Raw genomic sequence first — 24,770 nt, forward strand, 5'->3', positions numbered from 1 at the left:
TGGTAAATTGTGTAGGATGGTATAATAATTAGTTTTAACGATAAAACGAGACAATGATGGAGTTGTATTACAAGGGATAAATCTTGAATTATTAGCAACTCCTATAGGTAAATTTTAATAATATATATAATCCTTACTGATGATGCCTTAGAAAAGCCAACCTATGTACATGCTTATTACAAAGCACTAAACGTTGTTTAGCAATAGCAACCACCACTAGCATACATCTTGCTTTAGCTCGACTCCACTCTTGATAAGTGACAAAGGATAATAACTGGATCCTAAGAGCCCATGCATGTACAATGTCATTACCTCAGCATAGAGCACTTGTATCTTAACAAGGACAAGGCGGCCTTGTTGTACCGTGATAGACAAACCTATATTGAAGCTGCAGTGCAGGACACAAGCTCAAAGACACTCAGAAATGAACTCGGTGGCTGGGCGCCGGACAGTTGCTGCTGCCCATTGATCTGCACACATTTTGTAATCATGTGAGCAACATGACTCTAGTGGCAAACTAAACACACAGCCAAAAGCCTGCCTTTGATGTGTTAGTACCAGAAAATTTGGAACCCCTGAGACGCCTTGAGCATATGTCTGTAGGTCATGTTGGATCTGTAAACCAAAAAAGAGAACATTAGATCTTCTTGAAGATGACTGATAGCCACTCAGGCAAAGGCTGGCTACTAACACCCTGTAGTAATATTGGATCTGTAAGGTTAGAACTACTTAAAAAGATGAGTGATGCCACTCAACGCCATGATGCCTAGAAGGGAGCAAAAGTTTGATTCCCAACACCTATATACATAAGGGGGCAAGAGTTTGACTTGCAACACCTACATGCACGCATACGCATGCACACATTGATGGCTTCAGGAGATACTGCCTCTATAGCTCCGCCTAAAGCACACCACCGTGAGAGGAGTCTATCACAAGCACCACAACCCAGCAAAAAATAACAATATAAGGCACCAGAACACCCAGCCACTATCCCTTGGTCCTCAGCTGCCCCAATGGGATACTTCAATACCCTCCAAGCCTCCCCAATCAATCCAGCAGCTGACCCAGGTTGTCCTCTAAGGTCAGCTCAGGCCTCCAACACCTCTGAACACCCACCTACTATGCTCTCCAGTGATATTCAGCTGAGCAAACTCATCTCTAGCTGACACAGAAAGGGCTGGTTCTGCCTCCGAAGTCCTCTCTTTGTATACTGTCAAAAACCTGCTCTCCAGAGTCCCAAAGTGTCTTCCACCATCAGATAGCTCCAAATCCTTCTCTTATAACCCCTCAGAACTAAGCAGCTGCCCTCAGCTCAGCTAACCACTGGCTGACAGTATACTCTCCTGGCTGCCACGACAAGTCAGATTCTGTCTGTTTTCTGCTTCTGATTCCGGAATCGGGTGGCCTACTCCAGTCCAAAATTGATCCTTCAGTATCCGCTTCGATCCTCCAGCATCCACAGACTTATAGACACTCCCTAGACCTTCCTGACTATCCTACTGACCCTCCTCTGACCACCTCTAACTCAACCAAACTGAATTCTGCCTCAGAATTCAGCCATAGAACCTTCTGCCTCCGAGGTCTACAGTAATTCTGAAACTTCCCATAATGAACTTTGATAGCTATAAACGCTCAGAAGTCTCTAAACTTAGCAAGATATTACCTCCAAATCTCTCTACTGACTATAGCAAGCCCACAACCGCCTCCGAATGGGCAGTTTCTACCCAACTGACCTGGTTGACACAGATTCTCTCTTCTGAATCAGCTAATACCACAGGAGCCTCAAAACACCTAAAAAAACCCAGAACCAAGCCTTAGCAACAATCAGCTGACCACAAATGTCAAACTGCTGCCACAGAAACCCTGTAAGACACCCAAGCTTTCTGACAGTTGTCCTCAGGAAGATCCAAAACAGTCAGCTGGGGCACAAAATCACTTCCCCTCAACTAATACTAGTTAGAACAACAACCTTCTGATCATTCTGATGGCCAACTGACAAACATCTAACCCTGTACCTCCCAACAGTTTCTGACTGAGTGAGAACTGACTCAGAATCAACATCCAGATATCAAACCAATACACCCCAGTGGTTCATTTCCATCAACTCACTCAAAACAACACCATATCACAACAATACATCAAAACAAAAGGCTCTGTATTCACTCACAACAGACACAAACCAACCTCTCAGATTCCATCAGATAGACAAAGAAACTTCAAGGTCTCAAAATCCCTGAGACATAGGGATATTAACAGTAAGAGAAGCAACAAGAGCAAGGGGGGATCCACAACATCATTGTCTCATCTCTTCAATCTTACAAAACCAACATGAGAAGTGTCACAAGCCTGGACATTTCCCAGTATGAAAGGAGTCTGGTGGACTCCAGGATGTCTAAATATTTGGAAAGTACAAGCTTTGGGAATGGGGGATTATCCTAGAATACAAAGGACCACACTCCTAAAATTTAGGAGAGTTGCTATTTTTGGCCCGACTCCGATGGAAATTCTGTTCGCGTCATTACATCTGGAATTGAGCAGATACCAAGAGTTGGCAAAGTGCCTATGACAGAATGTTTGCCAGTTGGGATATTTTTAGAGGTAAAGATTATGGAAGGATCCATCTCTTAGATTGGGACATGTGGCAAGAAAGTGGACCAAAGTGAGACAAGTGGCCTGACACTTGTTAGAAAAAGGATCAAAGTGAGACAAGTGGCCTCACACTTGTCACTTCAGCTATTGTGTGGCTCTCCACTTGTCATCGTAACCTTCTCTTGCCATTTTAGCTCATGGGAGGCCCAAATCTATAAATTGGAGCCCTCTCTCTTCATTAATAGAGGCTCTCTTGCTGCACACTAGCCTCTACCACCGTTACAGGCTGCCCTAATGATGGCTACTCTCTTTCTCTCTCTCTTTAAGGCTGCCCATGAAGAATACCGGCTGTTGGGGACTGTTTTGGAGGCTTCCATCGCGAAGAAATACTGAAGCTTCTGTACTTGCTGTACCACCCATTGTACTGGCTGTACCAACTTCTGTACCTACTGTACTTGCTGTATCAACCACCGTACCGGCTGTACCAACCACTATACCTGCTGTACCAACCCTTGTACTGGCTTACCAGCTTCTTACTTGCTGTACCACCCATTGTACCGGCTATACCAGCTTTTGTACTTGCTGTACCTGTTGTACCAACCACTGTACCTGCTGTACCGGCTAAATAGAGAGTTGTACTTGCTGTAGCCTTTCTATTGCATGAAGACCCGTGGTTTGTGGGAAAGAATCAGTACCCACACGGAGGTATATGGATTATATTGTTGGCTTGGCATTTCTACAGCCTATGTTCCGGCTTGGTTGCCTCGTGTTGGGCTGTCTTATGGCATTTGTATATGGATAATCCGGCATCTCCCGTGGGGAGAGTTAGGCTCTCAAAGCTTGTACATAATATTATTCTCCTTGGGTAATAAAATACTCCAAGGGGGGGTCGGCCCATTCCGGCCTCTATGCGGTGTCACACGTGCAAGCTCCATTTGCAGCATTTATGGATGTTTCGTCCAGCTTTATGTTTTATGCAAAGTGATGATGGATATGTGTTAAGGCTGTGGCCATGTTTAAATGTTTTAATATGCATTGATGGTATCAACAAGTGTGTCAAAGGCCCTAGTCCCCCGGGCACCCGCAGCGAGTTTCATTGGTATCAGAGCATAGGCTTTCTTGGAAGCGGAGGCTTCCTTCTATCAATAAGGAAGAGAAAAGATCTCAAGTGGGGACCACACTTACCATCATTGCTGTTAAGCATGGCCAGCCGCTTCATAGCTTATGAAGCAAGAGCATGAGCAGTAGACAGCTTGTTGATCTAAGGATTTATGAATTCACAAAATTTATCTTGGAAGTATGGAGTTGGCCTTATGTGCACACGTTTAGCACTCTTTCCATATGGATATTGTGGATTATATTATCAAGCTTACAGGCAAGCTATATGGAGATATATCTTAGGATATCTTAAGGATATGGTGACGAGATATTTCTTCTGGCTTCATGACCAACCTGGCAAAGAAAAGCTAAGTATACTTTGAGTTTGCAAAGTTAGTGCTTTAGCTATGAAGTGTTTTTGATGTTCACTAACCCTTGTATAGCTATGCAAGAAGAAAGGTGTTGTTGTTTGCCTTGAGATGGTTTCAAGGAACCATTGTTTATGGCTCCCTTTAATAGGACGAATTCTTTTCATGGCTCCCTTTATTGGGATGGATTATATCTATGGAGATTTCTTTCTTGAACGAGATTTATATAGATATTGGGCTTCACAAGCAATTTCTATGGATGAATCTGTCCGAGTTTTTAGAGAAGAAATCTTTGGATATCTCATGGATATGATGCTTTTATGGATAAAGTCCACCTCTACTCCAAGGTGTGTGGTTAGCACGGAGTATGTGGTAAGAGTTATGGTATACAAAGATTATGGTATACAGGTCTATGGATTCTTGGACTTCTTTTCTAGGAATTTGGATCCATCCTAAGGTCTATGGATTATGTTTATGGCTCCCTTTTACTGGGATGGATTATGCTTTTTGGCTCTCTTTATTTGGGATGCATTGGACTTATGGAACTCATGGTTCACTTACCTTGTGTAGTGTTCTCTTGTCCTACGTGCTCTCTTGAAGATTGTTTCTACCATGTGTGGGTGGAACATTAGAGAGCAGATGGAAGGGAACATGGGCACTTCAAAGGGTAGTGACAAGCACAACATACCCTGTGTAGTGTTCTCTTGTCCTACGTGCTCTCTTGAAGATTGTTTCTACCATGTGTGGGTGGAACAATAGAGAGCAGATGGAAGGGAACATGGACACTTGAGAGGGTAGTGTGAGTTGGTGGCCGAAATGCCTACAAACTATTGGTGGCCGAAATACCTATAAACTATGTGTAGCAGAAATGCTTATGGAACACCAAGTTATCTATGCCTGCGAGTGATTGTTTTATCTTGTTACTTGAGCCCACCTCTCATCCAAGGTGTGTGGTCACAGTACCAACACGGAGTGCAAGTGGTAAAGTGGACATGACGGGACTTATGTCTATGCCAAGGATCATGTGGACCGATGTCTTATTGGCAGGAGACTTATTTTGTCTCGCCCATTTACTTGGGACATGGATTATGATATCTGGACTTATGGGACTGTTTTGTCTCACCCATTTACTTGGGACATGGATTATGATATCTGGACTTATGGGACTGATTTGTCTCGCCCATTTACTTGGGACATGATTATGATATCTGGACTTATGGGACTGTTTTTTGTCGTCACCAGCCTGGACATTTCCCAGTATGAAAGGAGTCTGGTGGACTCCAGGATGTCTAAATATTTGGAAAGTACAAGCTTTGGGAATGGGGGATTATCCTAGAATACAAAGGACCACACTCCTAAAATTTAGGAGAGTTGCTATTTTTAGCCCGACTCCGATGGAAATTCTGTTCGCGTCATTAGATCTGGAATTGAGCAGATACCACGAGTTGGCAAAGTACCTATGACAGAATGTCTACCAGTTGGGATATTTTTAGAGGTAGAGATTATGGAAGGATCCATCTCTTAGATTGGGACATGTGGCAAGAAAGTGGACCAAAGTGAGACAAGTGGCCTGACACTTGTTAGAAAAAGGATCAAAGTGAGACAAGTGGCCTCACACTTGTCACTTCAGCTATTGTGTGGCTCTCCACTTGTCATCGTAACCTTCTCTTGCCATTTTAGCTCATGGGAGGCCCAAATCTATAAATTGGAGCCCTCTCTCTTCATTAATAGAGGCTCTCTTGCTGCACACTAGCCTCTACCACCGTTACAGGCTGCCCTAATGATGGCTACTCTCTTTCTCTCTCTCTTTAAGGCTGCCCATGAAGAATACCGACTGTTGGGGACTGTTTTGGAGGCTTCCATCGCGAAGAAATACTGAAGCTTCTGTACTTGCTGTATCACCCATTGTACTGGCTGTACCAGCTTCTGTACTTGCTGTACCAACCACCGTACCGGCTGTAAGAAACAGTATCGGTAGTACAAGACTTTTTATTTCGAAAAAATAAGTTCGATAGAGGAACGGTCGACTTTAAAAAACACTTGAAAAATAGATATTTGTACACATTTAGAGATGCAAAGTTGAGAGAAGGTGGCAAGGTAGAAAGTCCCCATAGCCCAAACAGCCATAAAAAACAGTAAAACAAAACAGGAGGAACAGGCATAAAAAAGGAACCAAAAAAAACGGCCATTAAAAAAAAAAACAGTTTCACATTAGTTTCGCTTGCATAGTTTCGTACCGTACCGTTTTTTACATACCTCATGAGCAGGACTAGTTTCACAGACAACTATGCCATCATCAGTAGAATCTACCACATCATATCCTAGGGTGTTATCACATAGAAGTGTCTTCTTCTTACCTTCATAAGCTATCATGTCCCGCAATGCCTCATCTAGACACCTCTCCAAGTCTGAGTCAATGTCCACATCTGGTGTACTTACAAGAAACATCAAATTCATATATGCACTTATGTATGTCATCACACAAGATAGCAACCTGCAACACACTCAACTCCTTGCATGTAACCTCAACGTCTCCAGATTCATCAAGTAAACCATGCAATCCACCATCAGACAGATCTTCATACTCAATACATGCATCTGAAGCATTTGTGACTACTAACTCATCATCTTTTGTTGGATTTGTGGACCAACACACTGTGAAATCATCAACCACCTCTCCTCCTTTTTCCTCAATCATCTGCTTTTGCTCCAAAAGAACCCCTCCTTCATGTTTCACCTATGGACTTTCTCTTCTAGCATGCTTCTTCCTCTTCAAGATTGCTTGCTCTTGGTAACATGCATGATGTACTGCCTCCGCATAAGTATGGCATCGTTGACGCAACCCCCTTTCCTGCAACTCGTCATTCAAGCCTTGAATGAAGCGAACCAACTGAAGCGCCTCATGCACATGATCTGTCTCATCAAAGAAATAAACATAATCAGACCAAAGCTCCTCAAATTTGTTTATAAAGTCGTTGATGGGTTCATCATCTTCCTCGATCAAGTCTTCCACCTCCAACCATGCTGCATATTGATCATTACCAACTTCAAACCTACAAATGAGAGCTTTGGATAAAAGTCTCCAGCTGCATTTGATCTCAGCATGCAAATTGTGCCACCACAAGAGAGCATAATCCTTCAAACTTTGTTTAAGGAAGAGTGCTTTCCTCCTATCATCTTCTGAACTACATCTGTTGCCAACATATTAAACAAATGTACGGACATTCTCATGTCCATGACCATGAAAGTACCAAACATTTTCCATGCTCACTAAGGCTTGAGTCAGACCTGTAAACTGACTCAAGGGTGCCTTGAAAGCCCTCTTTAGTGGGGGCACCAAAACAATGATGGCTTCAAGAGATACTACCTCTATAGCTCTGTCTGAGAAGCACACTACCGTGAGAGGAGTCTACCACAAGCACCACAACCAACAAAAAATAACAATAGAAGGCACCAGAACACCCAGCCACTATCCCTTGTTCCTCAGTTGTCCCAATGGGATACTTCAATACCCTCCCAGCCTCCCTAATCATTCCAGCAGCTGACTCAGGTTGTCCTCTAAGGTCAGCTCAAGCCTCCAGCACCTCTGAACATCCACCTATATGCTCTCCTGATACCACATATGATACTCAGCTGACCAAACTCATCTCTACCTGACACAGAAAGGGCTGGTTCTCCCTCCCAAGTCCTCTCTTTGTATCTTGTCAGAAATTTGCTCTCCAGAGTCCCAAAGTGTCCTCCACCGTCAGATAGCTCCAAATCCTTGTCTTATAACCCCTCAGAACTAAGCTGCTGCTCTCAGCTGACCACTAGCTAACAATATACTCTCCTGGCTGCAACAGACAAGTCAGACTCTGTCTGTCTTCCGCTTCCGAAATCGGGTGGCTTATCCATTCCAAAATTGATCCTCCAATATTCGCTTCGATCCTCCAGCGTCCGCGGACTTATAGACACACTCCCTAGACCTTCCTGCCTGTCTTGCCGACCCTCCTCTGACCACCTCTGACTGAACCAAACTGAATTCTGCCTCGGAATTCAGCCACAGAACTTCAACGATAGACAAAGAAACTTCAAGGTCTCAACATCCCTGAGACATAAGGATATCAACAGTAAGAGAAGCAACAAGAGCAAGGGGGGATCCACAGCAAGATTGTCTCATCTCTTCAATCTTACAAAACCAAACACAAGAAGGCTCTGCAACCACACCTACAGGCCACGACCAAGCACAGTAGAGAAGGAATTGAGCAATCTTCGGACAGGTTCAAGTTCCAACAGAGTTGCAACAAGGAATCTGAAACCGATCCCGTCAAGTGGGAAAGACTCCGTTGGACACCCACACGCTTAATAGCACAACTTTAAAACCACAAATTTGAAATGGACAACTTAAAACAACTTGAAATTTAAATGAAATGAAATGGAAAGATGGACACCAGCACTGGGGCCGGAACGGGCCGACCCCCCCCTCAATATTTGATATATTTATTGGGAGTATTTAATAAATACAATGCTCCATGGGTTCCAAGAACCAGATAATGTCCATGTACATATGAAAACAGTACCAAACAAATAGGCTCGAATTTCGATGTAGAAGCTCGAAGCAGAACGACCACTAGTGTGGTCCAATCTCTACGGTCCTGTGCTTTCACTGGACTCCGCGGAGAGCGCCTCACTGGTGTTCCGAGACCACGCACAAACAGGCGCTCTCGTACTAACGCCTGGCTCTCCCGATCTCAGCACCTTTGGACCGAGGTTCGCCAATACAGCTTGGACAACCCGGCACCGAACGGGTGTTGGCCGAGCGGGATGAATCTTTTATCAGATTTAAACATATAATACTTTACTCAAATCTGAAAATCACTTACTTGTAGATGGTTGATAGGAAACCAATACCCATGTGTGCAGTTACTAGTGACGGACACCAAGATGCAACAGCACGTCGAGGGGAGTAGTGGCCTGTAGAAAGATATAGCCTCCTGAAGAAGAGAGAGCAACCGCCTATGAAAGAAGACACAACCTCTTGCCAAAAAGAAGTTGGAGTAGCCGCCTTAGGAGAGAAATGCCTTGCTGACTGCAGTGGAGAAAAGGCAGCCTGATGGAGGAGATGGAGGCGCACAATCACCTGCAGGAGGGAAGGTGGTGTAGATGCAAGAGTTGGTTGCCGGGTTGTACAGAAACGCAGCCAGCATCCAGAGGTGCAGTCGCTAGCAGTAGAGGTACAAACATGCGCCTGTGTGGGAGAGGTAGAAGCAGTTGCCTGTATGGGTTAGGCGCAGCAGTTCATCAGCCACCTGTAGAGGCGCAGCCAACAGCAGAGGGTACTGCAGCAGTCGCCCTCTTGAAGAACATGCGCCAGAGGGAGAGATAGGATCATGCGCCTGGTTATTCAGAGACACAGCCCGCAGCCTGGTTGCTGTAGGAGCAGAGGCACATATAGATTCAGCAGCAGCCGCCTGGGAGCATGTTTGGTTGCAGCCAGTAGTGCAGGGGCCACAATCGCTTGTAAGAAAGGAAGCGCAGGTTGGTGAAATAAACACCTGAAGGAAGCGATTGGTTTTCACGCTTGAAGGAGGGAGCTTTTTTTAATAATATTCATGTGGAGTTAACCTTAGTGATACCCACGCATGCATGTGGGGGATTAGTGGGGGTAGGTGACCATGCCCACCCCCACACTCACTTAAAAGTGGGGCTCCCCACCTTGGCCCCAAAGTGGGTGCCCAAAGGGGGTGCCCACTTTTAAATAAGTGTGAACACCTAACCTTAAAAAATAAAGGGTTAGAATAAAAAAACATTAAAACAACAAGTGCGACATACTTACCACCTGTTCACATGCAACAAAACTCGTCAGAATACAGAGCAGACTTCACGACTCACTGGCAGGCGTCCCCGCTCAGTAAGTAACACGTCAAGCAGGCAAACACACAAATACATGTCATGCGAAAACAGTTTCAAAAATGCAAAATATGTGTGCATGTGCAAATAGTAACATGGACATATCTCCCGTTCATGGAACATGTACAAAATATCTGTCGGCACAAAACTAGCACGACATAAAAACATAAAAAACCTGGTCTTCCTATGGAGTGACAGTCCCATAGGTAAGACACAGTTCCAGGCACGAGTCTCCCTATGGTGTGACAGTCCCATAGGCAAAACACGGCACGAATACTGGCTCTTCCATGGCGTGACAGTCCCATGGATCGAACACAGTCCAGGTCATACACGGGTGGCACTGATCTGGCTCCCGTCCATACGACACCATCCTGCTAACACACGAGTGGCACCAGTCTGGCTCCCGTCCATGTCAGCAAAATACTGGCCTCTTCACATGAGACACCGGCCTGGCCTCAAGTGAACGAGACGCAAAAACTGGAGATGGACCAAATGGTCGGCCAATTGGTGACATCCCCCCGGGCTTCTAAAGAGTTGACCTCAACTGAAAAGCCTCAAGATATGCCTGCAACAATTGCGGATAATCTGCAAAATAATCCTCATTTACCCACTTGGCATCAATAGGCAAATAATTCTTAAACTTCACAAGGTATCTCCTGGAAAGCTTTCCTGCAGGTAGCTTTCTCTCCTTGTGAAAAACAATCTGTTCTGGCTGGAGGATCTCCTCAAGCTCTTCGATTTCTGGCGGATCTTCTGTGACAGGCTCATCAGGATCTGGCCCCACATATTTCCGAAATAGACTCACATGAAAAGCATTGTGAATCTTCCAATGACTACGTAAAGCAAGTCTGTAGGACACTTCATTGATCTTGTGAATCACCTTGAAGGGTCCATAATAGCGAGGAGAAAGCTTAGGATATAATCCTTCTCGTCCTGGCCTCTTCCGAAGCCTAGCCTTCTCAAATTTCAGCAATACCCAATCACCTTCTTTGACTTCCATGTCCCTTCTATGCTTGTCAGCAGCCATTTTATGCTTATCCTGAGATCTTGCAATGGCTGTCCGCACCTGACCAAAGGCAACATCCAAGTCACGAACATATTCATCAGCTGCAAATATCTCATCCTTTGTTCGAAGGATGGGTGGCAAGACCACTCTGCCATAAATAATCTCAAACGGAGCCTTTCCTGTGGAAGCATGGATCGTATTGTTGTAGGCAAACTCAACAAGTGGAAGATACTTCTCCCATGCAGTCTTTTGATCTGCCACATAACATTTCAATAAATCCAACACAGCTGAATTTGCAGCTTCACTTTGGCCATCCATTTGGGGATGATAAGCTGATGAAAACTCAAGCTTAGTACCCATATTATCAAACAAAGCCCTCCAAAATAGGCTTGTAGTCCTGGGATCTCTATCCCCAACAATGGATTTAGGCATACCATGATGCTTGAAAATATTAGCAAGAAAAAGCTTTACCATATGATCAGCTTTAATGGTTTTCTTGACGGGCAAGAAATGAGCTTGCTTGCTAAACCTGTCCACAATAGTCCAAATAGCATCATTCCCATGCTGGGATCTAGGCAAATCCATAATAAAATCCATCGTGATACTTTCCCAAGGTTGCGAGGGAATAGGCTATGGCTGAAGCAAACTTGGAGGCTTTTGCCTGTCAAATTTCACCTTTTGGCAAGTAATACATGCACGCACATAAGCCTCAATGTCTTTACGCATGCTTGGCCAAAAGAAGTACCTCTGAATCATGCGAGTAGTAGGCATAATACCTCGATGACCAGCATATGGTGGAGCGTGACATTCGTCCATAACCTTTGGACGGAAATCCTTCACCACACATAGGCAATTATCCTTCATAAGATAACCCTCGTTGATAACATAAGAGGCATGTGAATGACCAGCCATCAAATCAGTCCATATATGGCAAAAATCAGCATCCAAATGATACAAATCTCTCATAGCAGATAAGTCTCCATGAGAGGCCACTGAGACTGCAGCGACATAAGGCCTCCTAGATAGTGCATCGGCCACCACATTTTTCTTTCCTGGAGTATGCACAATCTGAAAATGAAACATGGAAAGAAAATTTGCCATTCTCATCTGCTTCTCTGAAAGCTTGGTTTGAGATAGAAAGTATCTCAAGCTTTGATGATCTGTCTTGACTACAAATTCAGCTCCAAGAAGGTAGTGTTTCCAAATCTTTAAGGCGTGAATTACAGCCAAGAGCTCTTTCTCATAGATATCCATATGAAGCTCAGCATCATGCAAACGACGGCTCTCGTATGCAATTGCATGCCCTTCTTGATTTAGGACAGCTCCTATGCAATCTCCACAAGCATCACATTCAACCACGAATGACTTGTGCAAGTCAGGAACAATCAATACTGGACCACATATGATCGCATGCTTGAGCTGCAAGAAAGCATCTTGTTCTTTTGAAGTCCATTTGAAAGCAGTTTTCTTCTTCGTGAGATCATGTAGAGGAGTGGCAATCATAGCAAAATGCCTTATGAAACGCCTGTAGTACGAACATAATCCCAGAAAACTACGTACTTGATGTACGTTTTGCAATTCGGGCCAATTCCGAATAGTCTCTATCTTTGCAGGATCCATTGTAACTCCATCCTTGGATACAATATGTCCCAGATAATGAATCTCTGAAAGGAAAAACTCACTTTTCTTGGCATTGACGAAAAGTTTATGCTTTCGCAACTCTTCGAACACTGTGACCAAATGAGTTCTGTGTTCCTGCTCATTCTTGGAGAAAACCAAGATATCATCAAAGAAGACTCCTGTAAACTTGCGATGGGGTCGGAATATCCTATCCATCATACGATTAAAGGTAGCAGGAGCATTGGTGAGACCAAAAGGCATTACCAAGAATTCATATAATCCGAAGGCTGTCCTGAATGCAGTCTTATGGACATCTTGTGGCACCACGCGTATCTGGTGATAACCACTCTTCAAATCAAGTCTACTAAAGCAAGCTGAGCCATCAAGCTTATCCAAGATATCATCAATACGTGGAATAGGAAATCTGTTCTTGATGGTAAGCTTGTTCAAAGCTCTATAGTCTACACACATACGGAATGATCCGTCCTTCTTTTGAACAAGAAGCACAGAAGAGCAGTAAGGTGAGGAACTGGGCTAAACCAAACCTTTCTCTAAAAGCTCGTTTACCTGCTTCATAATTTCTTCTTGTTGTGCGGCACTCACTCGGTATGCGGGTTTGTTAGGAGGAGAACTACCTGGCACAAGATCTATGCGGTGATCTTCGGGCCTTTGGGGAGGTAATTCACCTGGCAATGAGTCAGCAAAACAGTCTTTGAATGCATTAAGAAAATTCAGCCTATCATTAGACATAGCATCCACATTTTGATGATTTGGCACAAGACTATCACGCACAAAAACCGAGTACGCTGAAAGACTCTTTTTCATTGCTTTATTAATTTGGATGTGTGATACAACTGGGATAGAATCCCCTTCTTTGCCAGCATCAATGAAATGCATGCGGCCTTTATGCATAAAAGAAATCATATTAGACTTGTAGTCTTTGCGGGGTTCAAGCCTATGGTGCCACGGCTTGCCCAACAATACATCACATCCATTCAGTGGAGCAACTAGGAAATGCTCATTATCAAGGTAGCCCTGAATATGGATACGCAACTTCCCAATCAAAGGGGTAACCTGCACCTCTTTACCAATAAATGCAGCTTCGGCTTCAATCTGAGGTCCCATGTTTTCAACCTCAATACCCAATGCAGCTGCCATTTGCATAGAGATGAAATTATCAGTTGCACAGTCATCAAACATGAAGAGTGCGGGCTGATCCTTGATTTGCCCCCAAGCCTTGCAAACCATTCTCTCTTTAGCATCATGACCTGTATTACCTTGCACATCAGGAACTGCATGAACATTTGCTTTGGTGTGCTTGTCCTCGTGCTTTGATTTGCGATCTGGGCATTGCCGAAACATGTGGTCTTTGCTACCACAAGAAAAGCATTTTCCATCCTTAGCATATTGCTCTCTTTGCTCCGGGGTTAATCCAAATTTGTTCTTTCTTGGGCCCTGTTCTTTAGATGTGTTATTTTCAGCTTTACCACCCTTGTAAGGCGCCCGGAAGTTCTTTTTAGGTGGCTGTCCACCCTTTTGCTGATTTGGGACAGCCTTGTCCTTCCCCTTGGAACCTCCTTGATCCTGCTTAATCTTGAGCACCAATTGCTCTGTAGCAAGAGCAGAAGCTGTGAGTTGTTGCAACGTATGTTTCGGGTGCAATTCAATACCCGATCTATATGCTAGTTGCAGTCCAAAACGAAAACTTCCTCTTTCTTTCATCCTCTGTGATTTGCATAAAGGGAGTCACTTCCAGCAACACTTTCCAAAATTTGTTAACATACTGTTGCACACTTTCATTATCTTTTTGTTCCAGCCTGTCCCACTTTTGAGTGAGAGTTTGCTCCGCATTGGGTGGCAAGAACTGAGCATAAAATCTATCTTTGAATTCCTTCCAAGTAGAGATGGGATCCTTGGTGATCTTTTCAGTGATCCACCAATGGACAGCAGTCCCTTTCAAAAACATGCTAGCATGGCGCACCTTTGATTTTTCTGTAAAGTCCTCATCACTAAAAGCAATGTCGAACTGTGCCACAAATGCTAACACCTTAGAAGCATCATGTTCACCATGAAAGACATCAAATTTGACAGATTTATCACCTGCTTTGAACTCCTTGAGCTTCCTGGCATGAGGCTCATGGTCCTCTCTTTTTCTTTTCCCCTTATCCAACGGGGTAGCCCTGTCTGCATGGGCTCCATGGGCCGTCATAGAAGCTTCATGGGGCACGGTGGCATGTGCTCCACGAACTCGAAGCTCAGATGCATGTGACTTACCTGCATATGGCATGGTCTCTCCATGAGACAACTCAGAAGGCAAAATTTTTCTGGAAGTAGACCTGTCACCATGAGATACATATCTTGCATGCATGTGACTTTCGTGCCCTCCATGAGCACTGGCATACATATATCTGTCAGGCTTAGTGCCTTGGGGAGAGGATGCATGTCGAGAGGTGACAGTCACCTCTTCCTTTTGCATAAAAGATTTCAGCCTTTGGGATGCGGGATCTCCATGCTTCAAACGAGGTGGATTTCTGAATTTCAGCTCTCCGTCATCCCCCTCTTTGATATCACCTTTGCGAAGGAGATAGGCAAGTGCCAACTCCCTTGGTTTCTTGCCCACTTCACGAGCCATTGATTCAAAAGTTACATCAACCATAGCATCAGCCTTCCTGGCTTCAATAGCACTTTGCAGATGTGGATCTTCATGTAAAAACTTTAACTCTTGCTCTTGAGCCTGCAAAAGTTTTCTCATATGTTCCATTTCAGCCCTCATAGCTTCAGGCTCTTGTTCAAGCATAACTGTCTTTCCTGGAGACAGTTGACCCTTGGATTCACTATCCATAACCCTTTCAAGGGGCTTGTGTCTACCACGCAGGGCATCAGACCCACGAGAGGCACTAGATGGACCCCTCGAATTTGGTACTTCCAAAGGGTTGCCTTGGCTGTCCATTGAGTTTTAAGTTTGCTAAAAGCGGGATGTCCAGTACACAGGTTCGTTTCCCCACTAGGAAGAGGGAAACAACCGTGCTCTGATACCAATGAAACCGATCCCGTCAAGTGGGAAAGACTCCGTTGGACACCCACACGCTTAATAGCACAACTTTAAAACCACAAATTTGAAATGGACAACTTAAAACAACTTGAAATTTAAATGAAATGAAATGGAAAGATGGACACCAGCACTGGGGCCGGAACGGGCCGACCCCCCCCTCAATATTTGATATATTTATTGGGAGTATTTAATAAATACAATGCTCCATGGGTTCCAAGAACCAGATAATGTCCATGTACATATGAAAACAGTACCAAACAAATAGGCTCGAATTTCGATGTAGAAGCTCGAAGCAGAACGACCACTAGTGTGGTCCAATCTCTACGGTCCTGTGCTTTCACTGGACTCCGCGGAGAGCGCCTCACTGGTGTTCCGAGACCACGCACAAACAGGCGCTCTCGTACTAACGCCTGGCTCTCCCGATCTCAGCACCTTTGGACCGAGGTTCGCCAATACAGCTTGGACAACCCGGCACCGAACGGGTGTTGGCCGAGCGGGATGAATCTTTTATCAGATTTAAACATATAATACTTTACTCAAATCTGAAAATCACTTACTTGTAGATGGTTGATAGGAAACCAATACCCATGTGTGCAGTTACTAGTGACGGACACCAAGATGCAACAGCACGTCGAGGGGAGTAGTGGCCTGTAGAAAGATATAGCCTCCTGAAGAAGAGAGAGCAACCGCCTATGAAAGAAGACACAACCTCTTGCCAAAAAGAAGTTGGAGTAGCCGCCTTAGGAGAGAAATGCCTTGCTGACTGCAGTGGAGAAAAGGCAGCCTGATGGAGGAGATGGAGGCGCACAGTCACCTGCAGGAGGGAAGGTGGTGTAGATGCAAGAGTTGGTTGCCGGGTTGTACAGAAACGCAGCCAGCATCCAGAGGTGCAGTCGCTAGCAGTAGAGGTACAAACATGCGCCTGTGTGGGAGAGGTAGAAGCAATTGCCTGTATGGGTTAGGCGCAGCAGTTCATCAGCCACCTGTAGAGGCGCAGCCAACAGCAGAGGGTACTGCAGCAGTCGCCCTCTTGAAGAACATGCGCCAGAGGGAGAGATAGGATCATGCGCCTGGTTATTCAGAGAGACAGCCCGCAGCCTGGTTGCTGTAGGAGCAGAGGCGCATATAGATTCAGCAGCAGCCGCCTGGGAGCATGTTTGGTTGCAGCCAGTAGTGCAGGGGCCACAATCGCTTGTAAGAAAGGAAGCGCAGGTTGGTGAAATAAACGCCTGAAGGAAGCGATTGGTTTTCACGCTTGAAGGAGGGAGCTTTTTTTAATAATATTCATGTGGAGTTAACCGTAGTGATACCCACGCATGCATGTGGGGGATTAGTGGGGGTAGGTGACCATGCCCACCCCCACACTCACTTAAAAGTGGGGCTCCCCACCTTGGCCCCAAAGTGGGTGCCCAAAGGGGGTGCCCACTTTTAAATAAGTGTGAACACCTAACCTTAAAAAATAAAGGGTTAGAATAAAAAAACATTAAAACAACAAGTGCGACATACTTACCACCTGTTCACATGCAACAAAACTCGTCAGAATACAGAGCAGACTTCACGACTCACTGGCAGGCGTCCCCGCTCAGTAAGTAACACGTCAAGCAGGCAAACACACAAATACATGTCATGCGAAAACAGTTTCAAACATGCAAAATATGTGTGCATGTGCAAATAGTAACATGGACATATCTCCCGTTCATGGAACATGTACAAAATATCTGTCGGCACAAAACTGGCACGACATAAAAACATAAAAAACCTGGTCTTCCTATGGAGTGACAGTCCCATAGGTAAGACACAGTTCCAGGCACGAGTCTCCCTATGGTGTGACAGTCCCATAGGCAAAACACGGCACGAATACTGGCTCTTCCATGGCGTGACAGTCCCATGGATCGAACACAGTCCAGGTCATACACGGGTGGCACTGATCTGGCTCCCGTCCATACGACACCATCCTGCTAACACACGGGTGGCACCAGTCTGGCTCCCGTCCATGTCAGCAAAATACTGGCCTCTTCACATGAGACACCGGCCTGGCCTCAAGTGAACGAGACGCAAAAACTGGAGATGGACCAAATGGTCGGCCAATTGGTGACAGAATCCTAGGGCACCAATCCTCTTACAAGATCCTCTGTCACGTCTATGCGCTCTCTGCTCTAAACCAACCCAAATCTCCTCAAATCAATCCCACGTCAATCCACACGAACCAGAAAGAAACAACAGCTGCTATCCAAAACAAAACCTTGGGTCTCCTCCCCTTCTCAATGTTGTCCCTTCTTCACCAATATCTTCCAATTGTTTCCCAATTCTCTAATTCGCCCGAATGTCCACCACTATGTTGCGCCTCGCAGCTATTGCTTGTCTTTGTCAACTACCACACCGCCATATGCACATGCAAAAGTTCTAGCTTCACTTCACTGCAGCAGTTAACAGTTGTTTACTTGAGGTTGGTGACCATGCAACATCCCTTTTCCTAAGGTCTTCATACGTGCTCTATTTGCCTTATTATTTTCATGGGGTTTGGGCAGGCACCTCCATTGAGCATATCTTTTGGGCCACAAAAAGTCATAGCAACGTACACCCAAACAAAGCGTTAAGCAGAAGACTTACTTCTTCAACACCAGCATTCGGATCATTCAGCCACTCTTCCGCACCCACAACACCTGCCTTTGAGGCAGCCTCCAAAAGAACTTTTCTGCACAGTTCACGAAGAACAGTCATCAATACACATGCATTAGCCAAATCCATGTGTCATACTAGAGCTACTAGTTACAGTTTAGCACAGGAATCAGCCCATGTTGCTGACTCTAATCTATCAAAGGATAAAAGAGGTGAGGAACACTGCCCAAAATGGCAACAGAAGGCTGCCAACCAAACAAAAACAGTTGGCCTATTTTTGGAGGTCTATAGATAGAATCCCTCTCTCCATTGTACATGTCTTTTACCAGGCTTTTCAAAGAAAGAGACAACAAGCTTCTCTGTGTATACTCGTGTTCCAAACTGTAATAAGCCATGCCCCCTAAAGATCTATTATTTACTTCAGATTGAAACCTGAAAAAGAATAAATCAACAACACAACAATGCTGTACAGCATTCTATGCAAATACACTCCACACCACACTGCGGATCGAAAGAACTGGGCTGGTTTTCCTCCCAAGACAGTAAGAAGAAAAGCCATTGCATACTGTACATCAACTGCCTAGCCAGAGAAACTCACTATGCACTAGCTCCAAGCCATGCATACACAGCCAAAGTCAGCCAAGGCCCAAAATATAAATATCAATACCAATAGCATTTGATGGAATTTCAGTTACTCCCCCTTTAAGCAAGAAGCACATTCATATTTCTCTTTCACGGTGTCATGTGCACACGTTAAAATGGTGCCACGTGGACATGCATCTTACTTGCAGCCACCTAAAAGGCAAAGTTAAGAGGCCGTATATGAGCAGATTGGAAAAGTTTTGGCAGCCAAAAGGTACCCAGAGGTGCCCCGGACATGCACCAATGGTTGGAACACATATTGGGCACAAGTGCACATATTTAATGACATTTTTTTGGGACCTGGAAATTGGCCGACCACCCTGCAACTTGCCATCAAAATCCCTATAAAAAGGAGGTCTCGGTTATTCTTCATCCATTCAAGCATGGGAAAGGCAAACCCATATGTGGATCGGTAGTAATCAGCCCCAGCACAGCAGGTTTCAGCCCTATAAAGCTTTGCAGCAACAAGTAGAAGCAAGTACAGTTCGTGTCATGCCTTGTAGCATCAACGCACAATAGTTGAGAATTCCAGATCTAGTGTCAAATCTGAATTTACAGCATTCAACTATCCAGGTCTACTTTAGATTGATTGAGCAATCATTGTTTATATTCATTCTGGTAATATACAATAGGAGTAGGTTAGGTGAAGTGTCTCTCTCTCTCTTCTACTTCTCTTTACTTCTCCCCTGTCATCATTGCTTAATGTTAATCTATGTAGTTAATCATCATTAATTATGCTTCCGCATAGTTAGCATGTCACATTGGTATCTCATTTCATAAATTAGAGATAATTTCTTATTATATCTTCTTCTTTTTCCCAGGAAGCATCTTCAACAGGGAAAACTTCTATTAAATCAAATACTCCTTCAAGATTCGATTTCTAAGAGACTTTTCTTTGACATCCAAAACTCCTTCAAGTTCAAGTTCCACTTGCCCTTGAGCGGGAAAGGCAACATGTTCATCATCTAATATATGACTCGGATTTTGTAAATTTTAATGAAAAGTATTTATATTCATTATTTTGAGAAAAATGTATAAATAAAAATATTAAAGTCTTTTTCAGATAAATTAAGGTCTAGGCAAAAAAAACAGAGACCCTTGGGTGCACATGTGCACATTAGTGTGCATAACTACAAATTAAAAAAGAAAAATCAATCAACAGTTCTAACCAGGCACTTTCCTCAGTTCAAAAGAAAGGTCGGAGTCGTTGCTTCTCTTGCGGGAAAAGCGAACATGTGTCCAAGGATTGTTTGTCCAAGAAGAAGGACAAGACCAAGGGCAAGGCTTCATCTCAGAGAAAGGGCAAAGACACGACACACAATAGTGATACAAATTCTAGTACCACTTCTAGGGCTCCCAAGGCGCTAGCGGCTCAAAACCCAGATGGTGTACTTCTCTAGTACACATGCAGTTTCCCCCATGTGCTTCCAGCCAGAGAAGGCTTGTGGGCGGGAGAGGGGGCTGATTACAGCTCCACTTAATGGTACATGGGGACCGTGATTCAGATGGACTGGATCTGTTCCGAGTTCATTGTTCGAGGCTTTTGGCCCTTGGGACATGATGTGTTCCATCCACTGTTGGGGATTATGGGTGCGGTGTGTCCAACAGCTCATCATCTATTCCCTGAGTTCACTGTGCACTTGTGTGGGAATTCATGGCCAAGCAAAGTTCCTTGTTGTTCGTGGTGATCTTGTCCACAAGCTCTGTCTACTCTCTCTCGTCTTGTTTATGCTTCCGCCTGGGCATTCTCAATCAGGAATCAGGATGCACCCAGCTGAATAGCAGTTATGTAAGCCATGTCAACATGTCTTGTAGCACCCAGCCTGATGCCTACACACTTAGGCATACTTTCCAGGGAATTTTGAGTCCCCCAAAGGTATCCACAGGCTGCCAAACCCCAGAAGACCCTCCTTTGTAAAAATCTTGCTGGAGATTCGAGCCTCACATTGCTTGGTACCTACCATCTCTCTAAAGTTGATTCAACCAAGGTTAGAGCTATGAGATTCTTTTGGGAGTACCTTTACTAAGCCAAACTTCAGAAATACCACTAGGAGGCAGGCCAAGAATACACTTGATCTGAGCTAGCTCGCCCATACTTGAATGTCATCAATACAGCGGTTGCTTAGTGTCATCATATGGTCATAATAGAACTCAAGTTAGCAGATATCTAGAGATAATGAACTGTTATTGAGCAAACCAAGACGGAGAAAAGATCCCCAAAGAAGCTTGAGATAAGCATACCTGTCAGCAATGTACTTCTCTTGTGTAAAATAGTTTACAAAAAGTTCTTCCACAAGTGTGTTTTGCTTATCTAGTCCCTGCTGCCCGGCCAGTGCAATCAACCTGTGACTATCCATTGTGGAGCCTCTGCATTAAATACAAGTTAATGTCATATGCAGCACTTCCAGATTGATTATAAATACCATCAAAACCAAACACCAGCTGCTTGATTAGCCCAATTAGCACAAAGATATGTCCAGGCAACAACTTTTATAACTCGTCCACAATAGAATAATAGAAAAAAACTCTCACAAAAAAGACATTTACTTCTTGTTTGGTGAGTTACAAAACATATAATTATAATTTTTTTTCCAGGTTCGAACTCATGCCCCGTACTAGGCAACGTGGTGCAATAGCCACTCAGACTGCCACCAACCAAAAGTTATTTATTCCTATGCCATATTGATTGTCAAATCAAAGCCATCTTTGGTGAGTAAACAAGTTTGAGCAGCAATTTCGAAATGAACAACTCACGTTAAACCACCCAGCTTGAATGACAACCCAAGTTCTTGGAACACCTGCAACCATTGACACCTCCTCGATCAAAATCTCCATCCTATTTATGTTTATAATAATGATTGAATTTACACAAACACCAGAAAGAGAGTTAAATCTTGACTTTATGGGAGCCAACTCAAAAGCTTCCGACCATCAACTTAGGGTGTATATATACATATATAGTGCAAAAACATACTTACATACTACACATACATAGGTATACATATACTGTGTGTGCGCGCGCGCGTGTGTGTGTAAAAGACACACATACATACATAGATATGCGTGAGGGGTGTGTGTGTGTGTGTGTGCATGTGTGTGTGTGTGTGTGTGTGTGTGTGTGTGTGTGTGTGAGAGAGAGAGAGAGAGAGAGAGAGAGAGAGAGAGAAAGTGAAAGAGAATCAGAACCTTCTATCATTTCCAATATTTTAGCAGATCATAAGAATACAAATTACCTTTGTGAGTCGATCCTTCATTGCAGCAGTGCGTTCTTCACCGAATTTCTTCTTGTAATACTCTACTTTATCCAACCCTTTAGGGTCTGCATTTGGATTCAAGAAGAAAGGATGCCATTTGACCTGCAATTACCATCGACAAATGCCCATAAACTTTCCACAGTCGTAGAGAAAAATAATGCGGAAAACTGTAAATTCTAAGCGCCCAACCTGGAAGTTGTATCGATCTTTTGAAGCATCCATGGCCCTCTCAAGGTATCTTTTTCCAACAAAACACCATGGACAGACTGTATCTGAGGTCACATCTATTCGAATAAGGGGTTTCACTGCTCCTGTTTCCGCCATTAGAGATCTGTAAAAAGTAATGCTGGTGTTACTGTAGCTCATATGTCATAAAACACAAAAAACCTGCAAAGTTCATGAAGAAGATGAATTCTTAGATCATTGTGTATAGTGGGATGTGGGAAACATGAGGTATGCATGGTTAGGTGCAGATATGTTTTTGCATGCATGGGATACATGTTCACGTTCTTGTGATCGACATCTATGGATGGATACCTCGTTCCAAGCCTTATGCTTAATCCATCATAATTTTTGCGACTTTGGTTGAGCAATGGTGGACACCTTTTTCCCAAACTACTGGGTTGCGTAGTGCAGTTAGAGTGCTTACTAATCAACTCGAGATTGTGGTCATTGATAAGCTAGAAAGGATCAAAGATTAACAATCACAAATCCATAATGATGAGATGAACAGAATGGAAGTAGTTATAGAACATGAAAATATAAATTAAAGCATCACACTAATTTCCAGTTCGACCATGGGAGCCCAGGCCGGGGCAGCACCAGCCATCGATGGGAGCTCATCATTAGCAGCATGGCACATCTGGTGTGCTCGCTGCAGAGAGACCATTGATGGAGTGACTATCCCACCTGCAGAGACCATCCGAGCCATATGGGTGCAGCAGAGGCAAGAGGCATTCCTTCCCAATTGGACCTTGGACCCTTCCTTTCCAAGAAGGACGGAGGAGTTTCCTCACATTACAGCCCCCAGTGTGGCTTCCCCCCCTCTCCCTCTGATGTAACCTCCTTCCGAGAGTGGCCAGCCATGGATGGAGCTCCCCCTTTCATGTTTTTTTGTATATATTGGCTTGTACTCTGCCTCTGTGGCATGCTTTTTCTTTTAACTAGTTAAAGGATCTTCTCTTTGGTGGGGGGGGGGGGGGGGGGAGGAGAAGCATCACACTAATTGCATTCGTCTAAATACTCGATTGCAAGTACAAGTTATTATAGCCTCCCAAGAGGCTAGATTCAAATGGATCATCTCCGTCAACACATTAACCATGTAAGTCCTTCCATCACCAACATAATCTGTACACTTTTTGGACTTTTCCACGTGACCTCTTTTATAGCACAAATAAACTTTAAATCAAACCATATATCTAGATCAAACAAGGATGCTATGCTCCCCCTCAATCCCATATGATCCCAACACACACAGAACCACTCAGAGAGAGTTGTATACAGCATTTAATGATAGACATTAATGACAATTAGTGGGTGAAGCTAGCAGGGTTCAAACTCAAGTCCATATAACAGAAAGACAAACACCTTCACCACTAGGCGACAACCCCACAGACTAACAAAACCACAATTTTTACAAGAGCTGGAGTATAATTCCCATAATACCACATCTTACAATTCTTGGGCATGTGCCCGTGACTAAAAAACGGGAATCAACCATGCCCCTCTTGATGTGTTGAAACCATGGCATGCAAAAACCCATGCATCAAATGTGCTTACACCTAAGGCACATGCATATGCCACTCTCTATGTGCTCATACCACCTATGACACATCACCGAAGCTCATGTACATGCAACTCTATATGTGATCTAGCACATCACCGAAGAACATGTATATGGATTCTAGCCACTACATAGCCGCTAATGTATATGCCACTGTATACTTACATGTATATGCTACTGTATATTTACATGTATATGCCACTGCATCACAACCTCCGCGTTGAGACTTCAAACCCCTAACCACTCGACTACACAGGCGGAAAACAGCATTCTTAGGGTTTCCAAGACAATATCTGAAGGTTTAAACAGGCTGACTTTCGAAATTGTAAATTTCCTGTAATTTTTTCCCCCAAAAAAAAATCCTGTAATTTTGTATTTTCTAATAGAAATCATTCTTCGAATGAGCTATGCGTTAGAATTTGAAAAAACCGAACAGATTCTTAACAGGAAAATTAAACAATGCTAACAGAGTGGAATACCTGGTGCAGTGAACAAAGGTTCCAAGATGGTGGCTATGGCGGACGAGATGCATGTACCAAATTAAAAAATTAGGCTGCAGAGTTCCGACAATGCAAGATTCTAACAAGCTTTTATAGTAAGGTGGAAGTTTATTTTGCAATTTTTTTAATTGAAAATTCTTTAAATTTTAATGTTGCTTAACATTTATTGTTTCTTTGAGTATAGTTATTGTTGATAATAATAAAAAGTCAATTATCGAGTGATCCAAGGGTAGAGGCTTTATTTTGCAATTTTTTTTGCTGGAGATTTAATTTAGTGCCCTTTTATCTCCTCCCCCTACACCCCTACCCGCTCTTTGTAGTATGACCTGTAGGGAACTGGGTATCTTGGA

At 43.9% G+C, this 24,770-nt stretch overlaps 1 protein-coding gene across 2 annotated transcripts; it reads right to left on the reverse strand.

Moving 5' to 3' along the window:
* On the reverse strand, positions 1-24,511 carry LOC147603705 (Thioredoxin superfamily protein). Of its 2 annotated transcripts, XM_086796029.1 has the most exons (9): positions 24,400-24,430; positions 24,086-24,168; positions 22,327-22,468; positions 22,117-22,239; positions 21,638-21,681; positions 21,125-21,250; positions 18,233-18,317; positions 559-615; positions 1-470 (listed from the first exon to the last, which is right to left on the reverse strand). In XM_086796029.1, exons 3-9 carry the CDS (start codon positions 22,459-22,461, stop codon positions 378-380), a joined length of 663 nt encoding a protein of 220 aa, XP_086652155.1. In that variant the 5' UTR covers positions 22,462-22,468; positions 24,086-24,168; positions 24,400-24,430; the 3' UTR covers positions 1-377. The 2 variants fall into 2 exon arrangements, with proteins under 2 accessions (XP_086652155.1, XP_086652154.1); XM_086796028.1 differs by lacking the exon at positions 24,086-24,168 and having other exon boundaries at positions 24,400-24,511.
* Positions 24,512-24,770: the final 259 nt, after the last annotated feature.

The sequence above is a fragment of the Cibotium barometz genome, chromosome 63 (assembly GCF_041138505.1).
Source record: "Cibotium barometz isolate CiBa-2024 chromosome 63, ASM4113850v1, whole genome shotgun sequence".
NCBI classification, from domain to species: Eukaryota; Viridiplantae; Streptophyta; class Polypodiopsida; order Cyatheales; family Cibotiaceae; genus Cibotium; species Cibotium barometz.

What these genes read in the sequence shown, in the direction of transcription:
- LOC147603705 (XM_086796028.1), bottom strand. Translation starts at nt 24,452, where the DNA reads ATGCATCTCGTCCGCCATAGCCACCATCTTGGAACCTTTGTTCACTGC. An exon ending in GAGAAGTACATTGCTGACAG is followed by an intron (nt 18,318 to 21,124) that starts GTATGCTTATCT and finishes TGAACTGTGCAG; the next exon opens with AAAAGTTCTTTTGGAGGCTG. An exon ending in CGAATGCTGGTGTTGAAGAA is followed by an intron (nt 616 to 18,232) that starts GTAAGTCTTCTG and finishes TTTGGTTTACAG; the next exon opens with ATCCAACATGACCTACAGAC.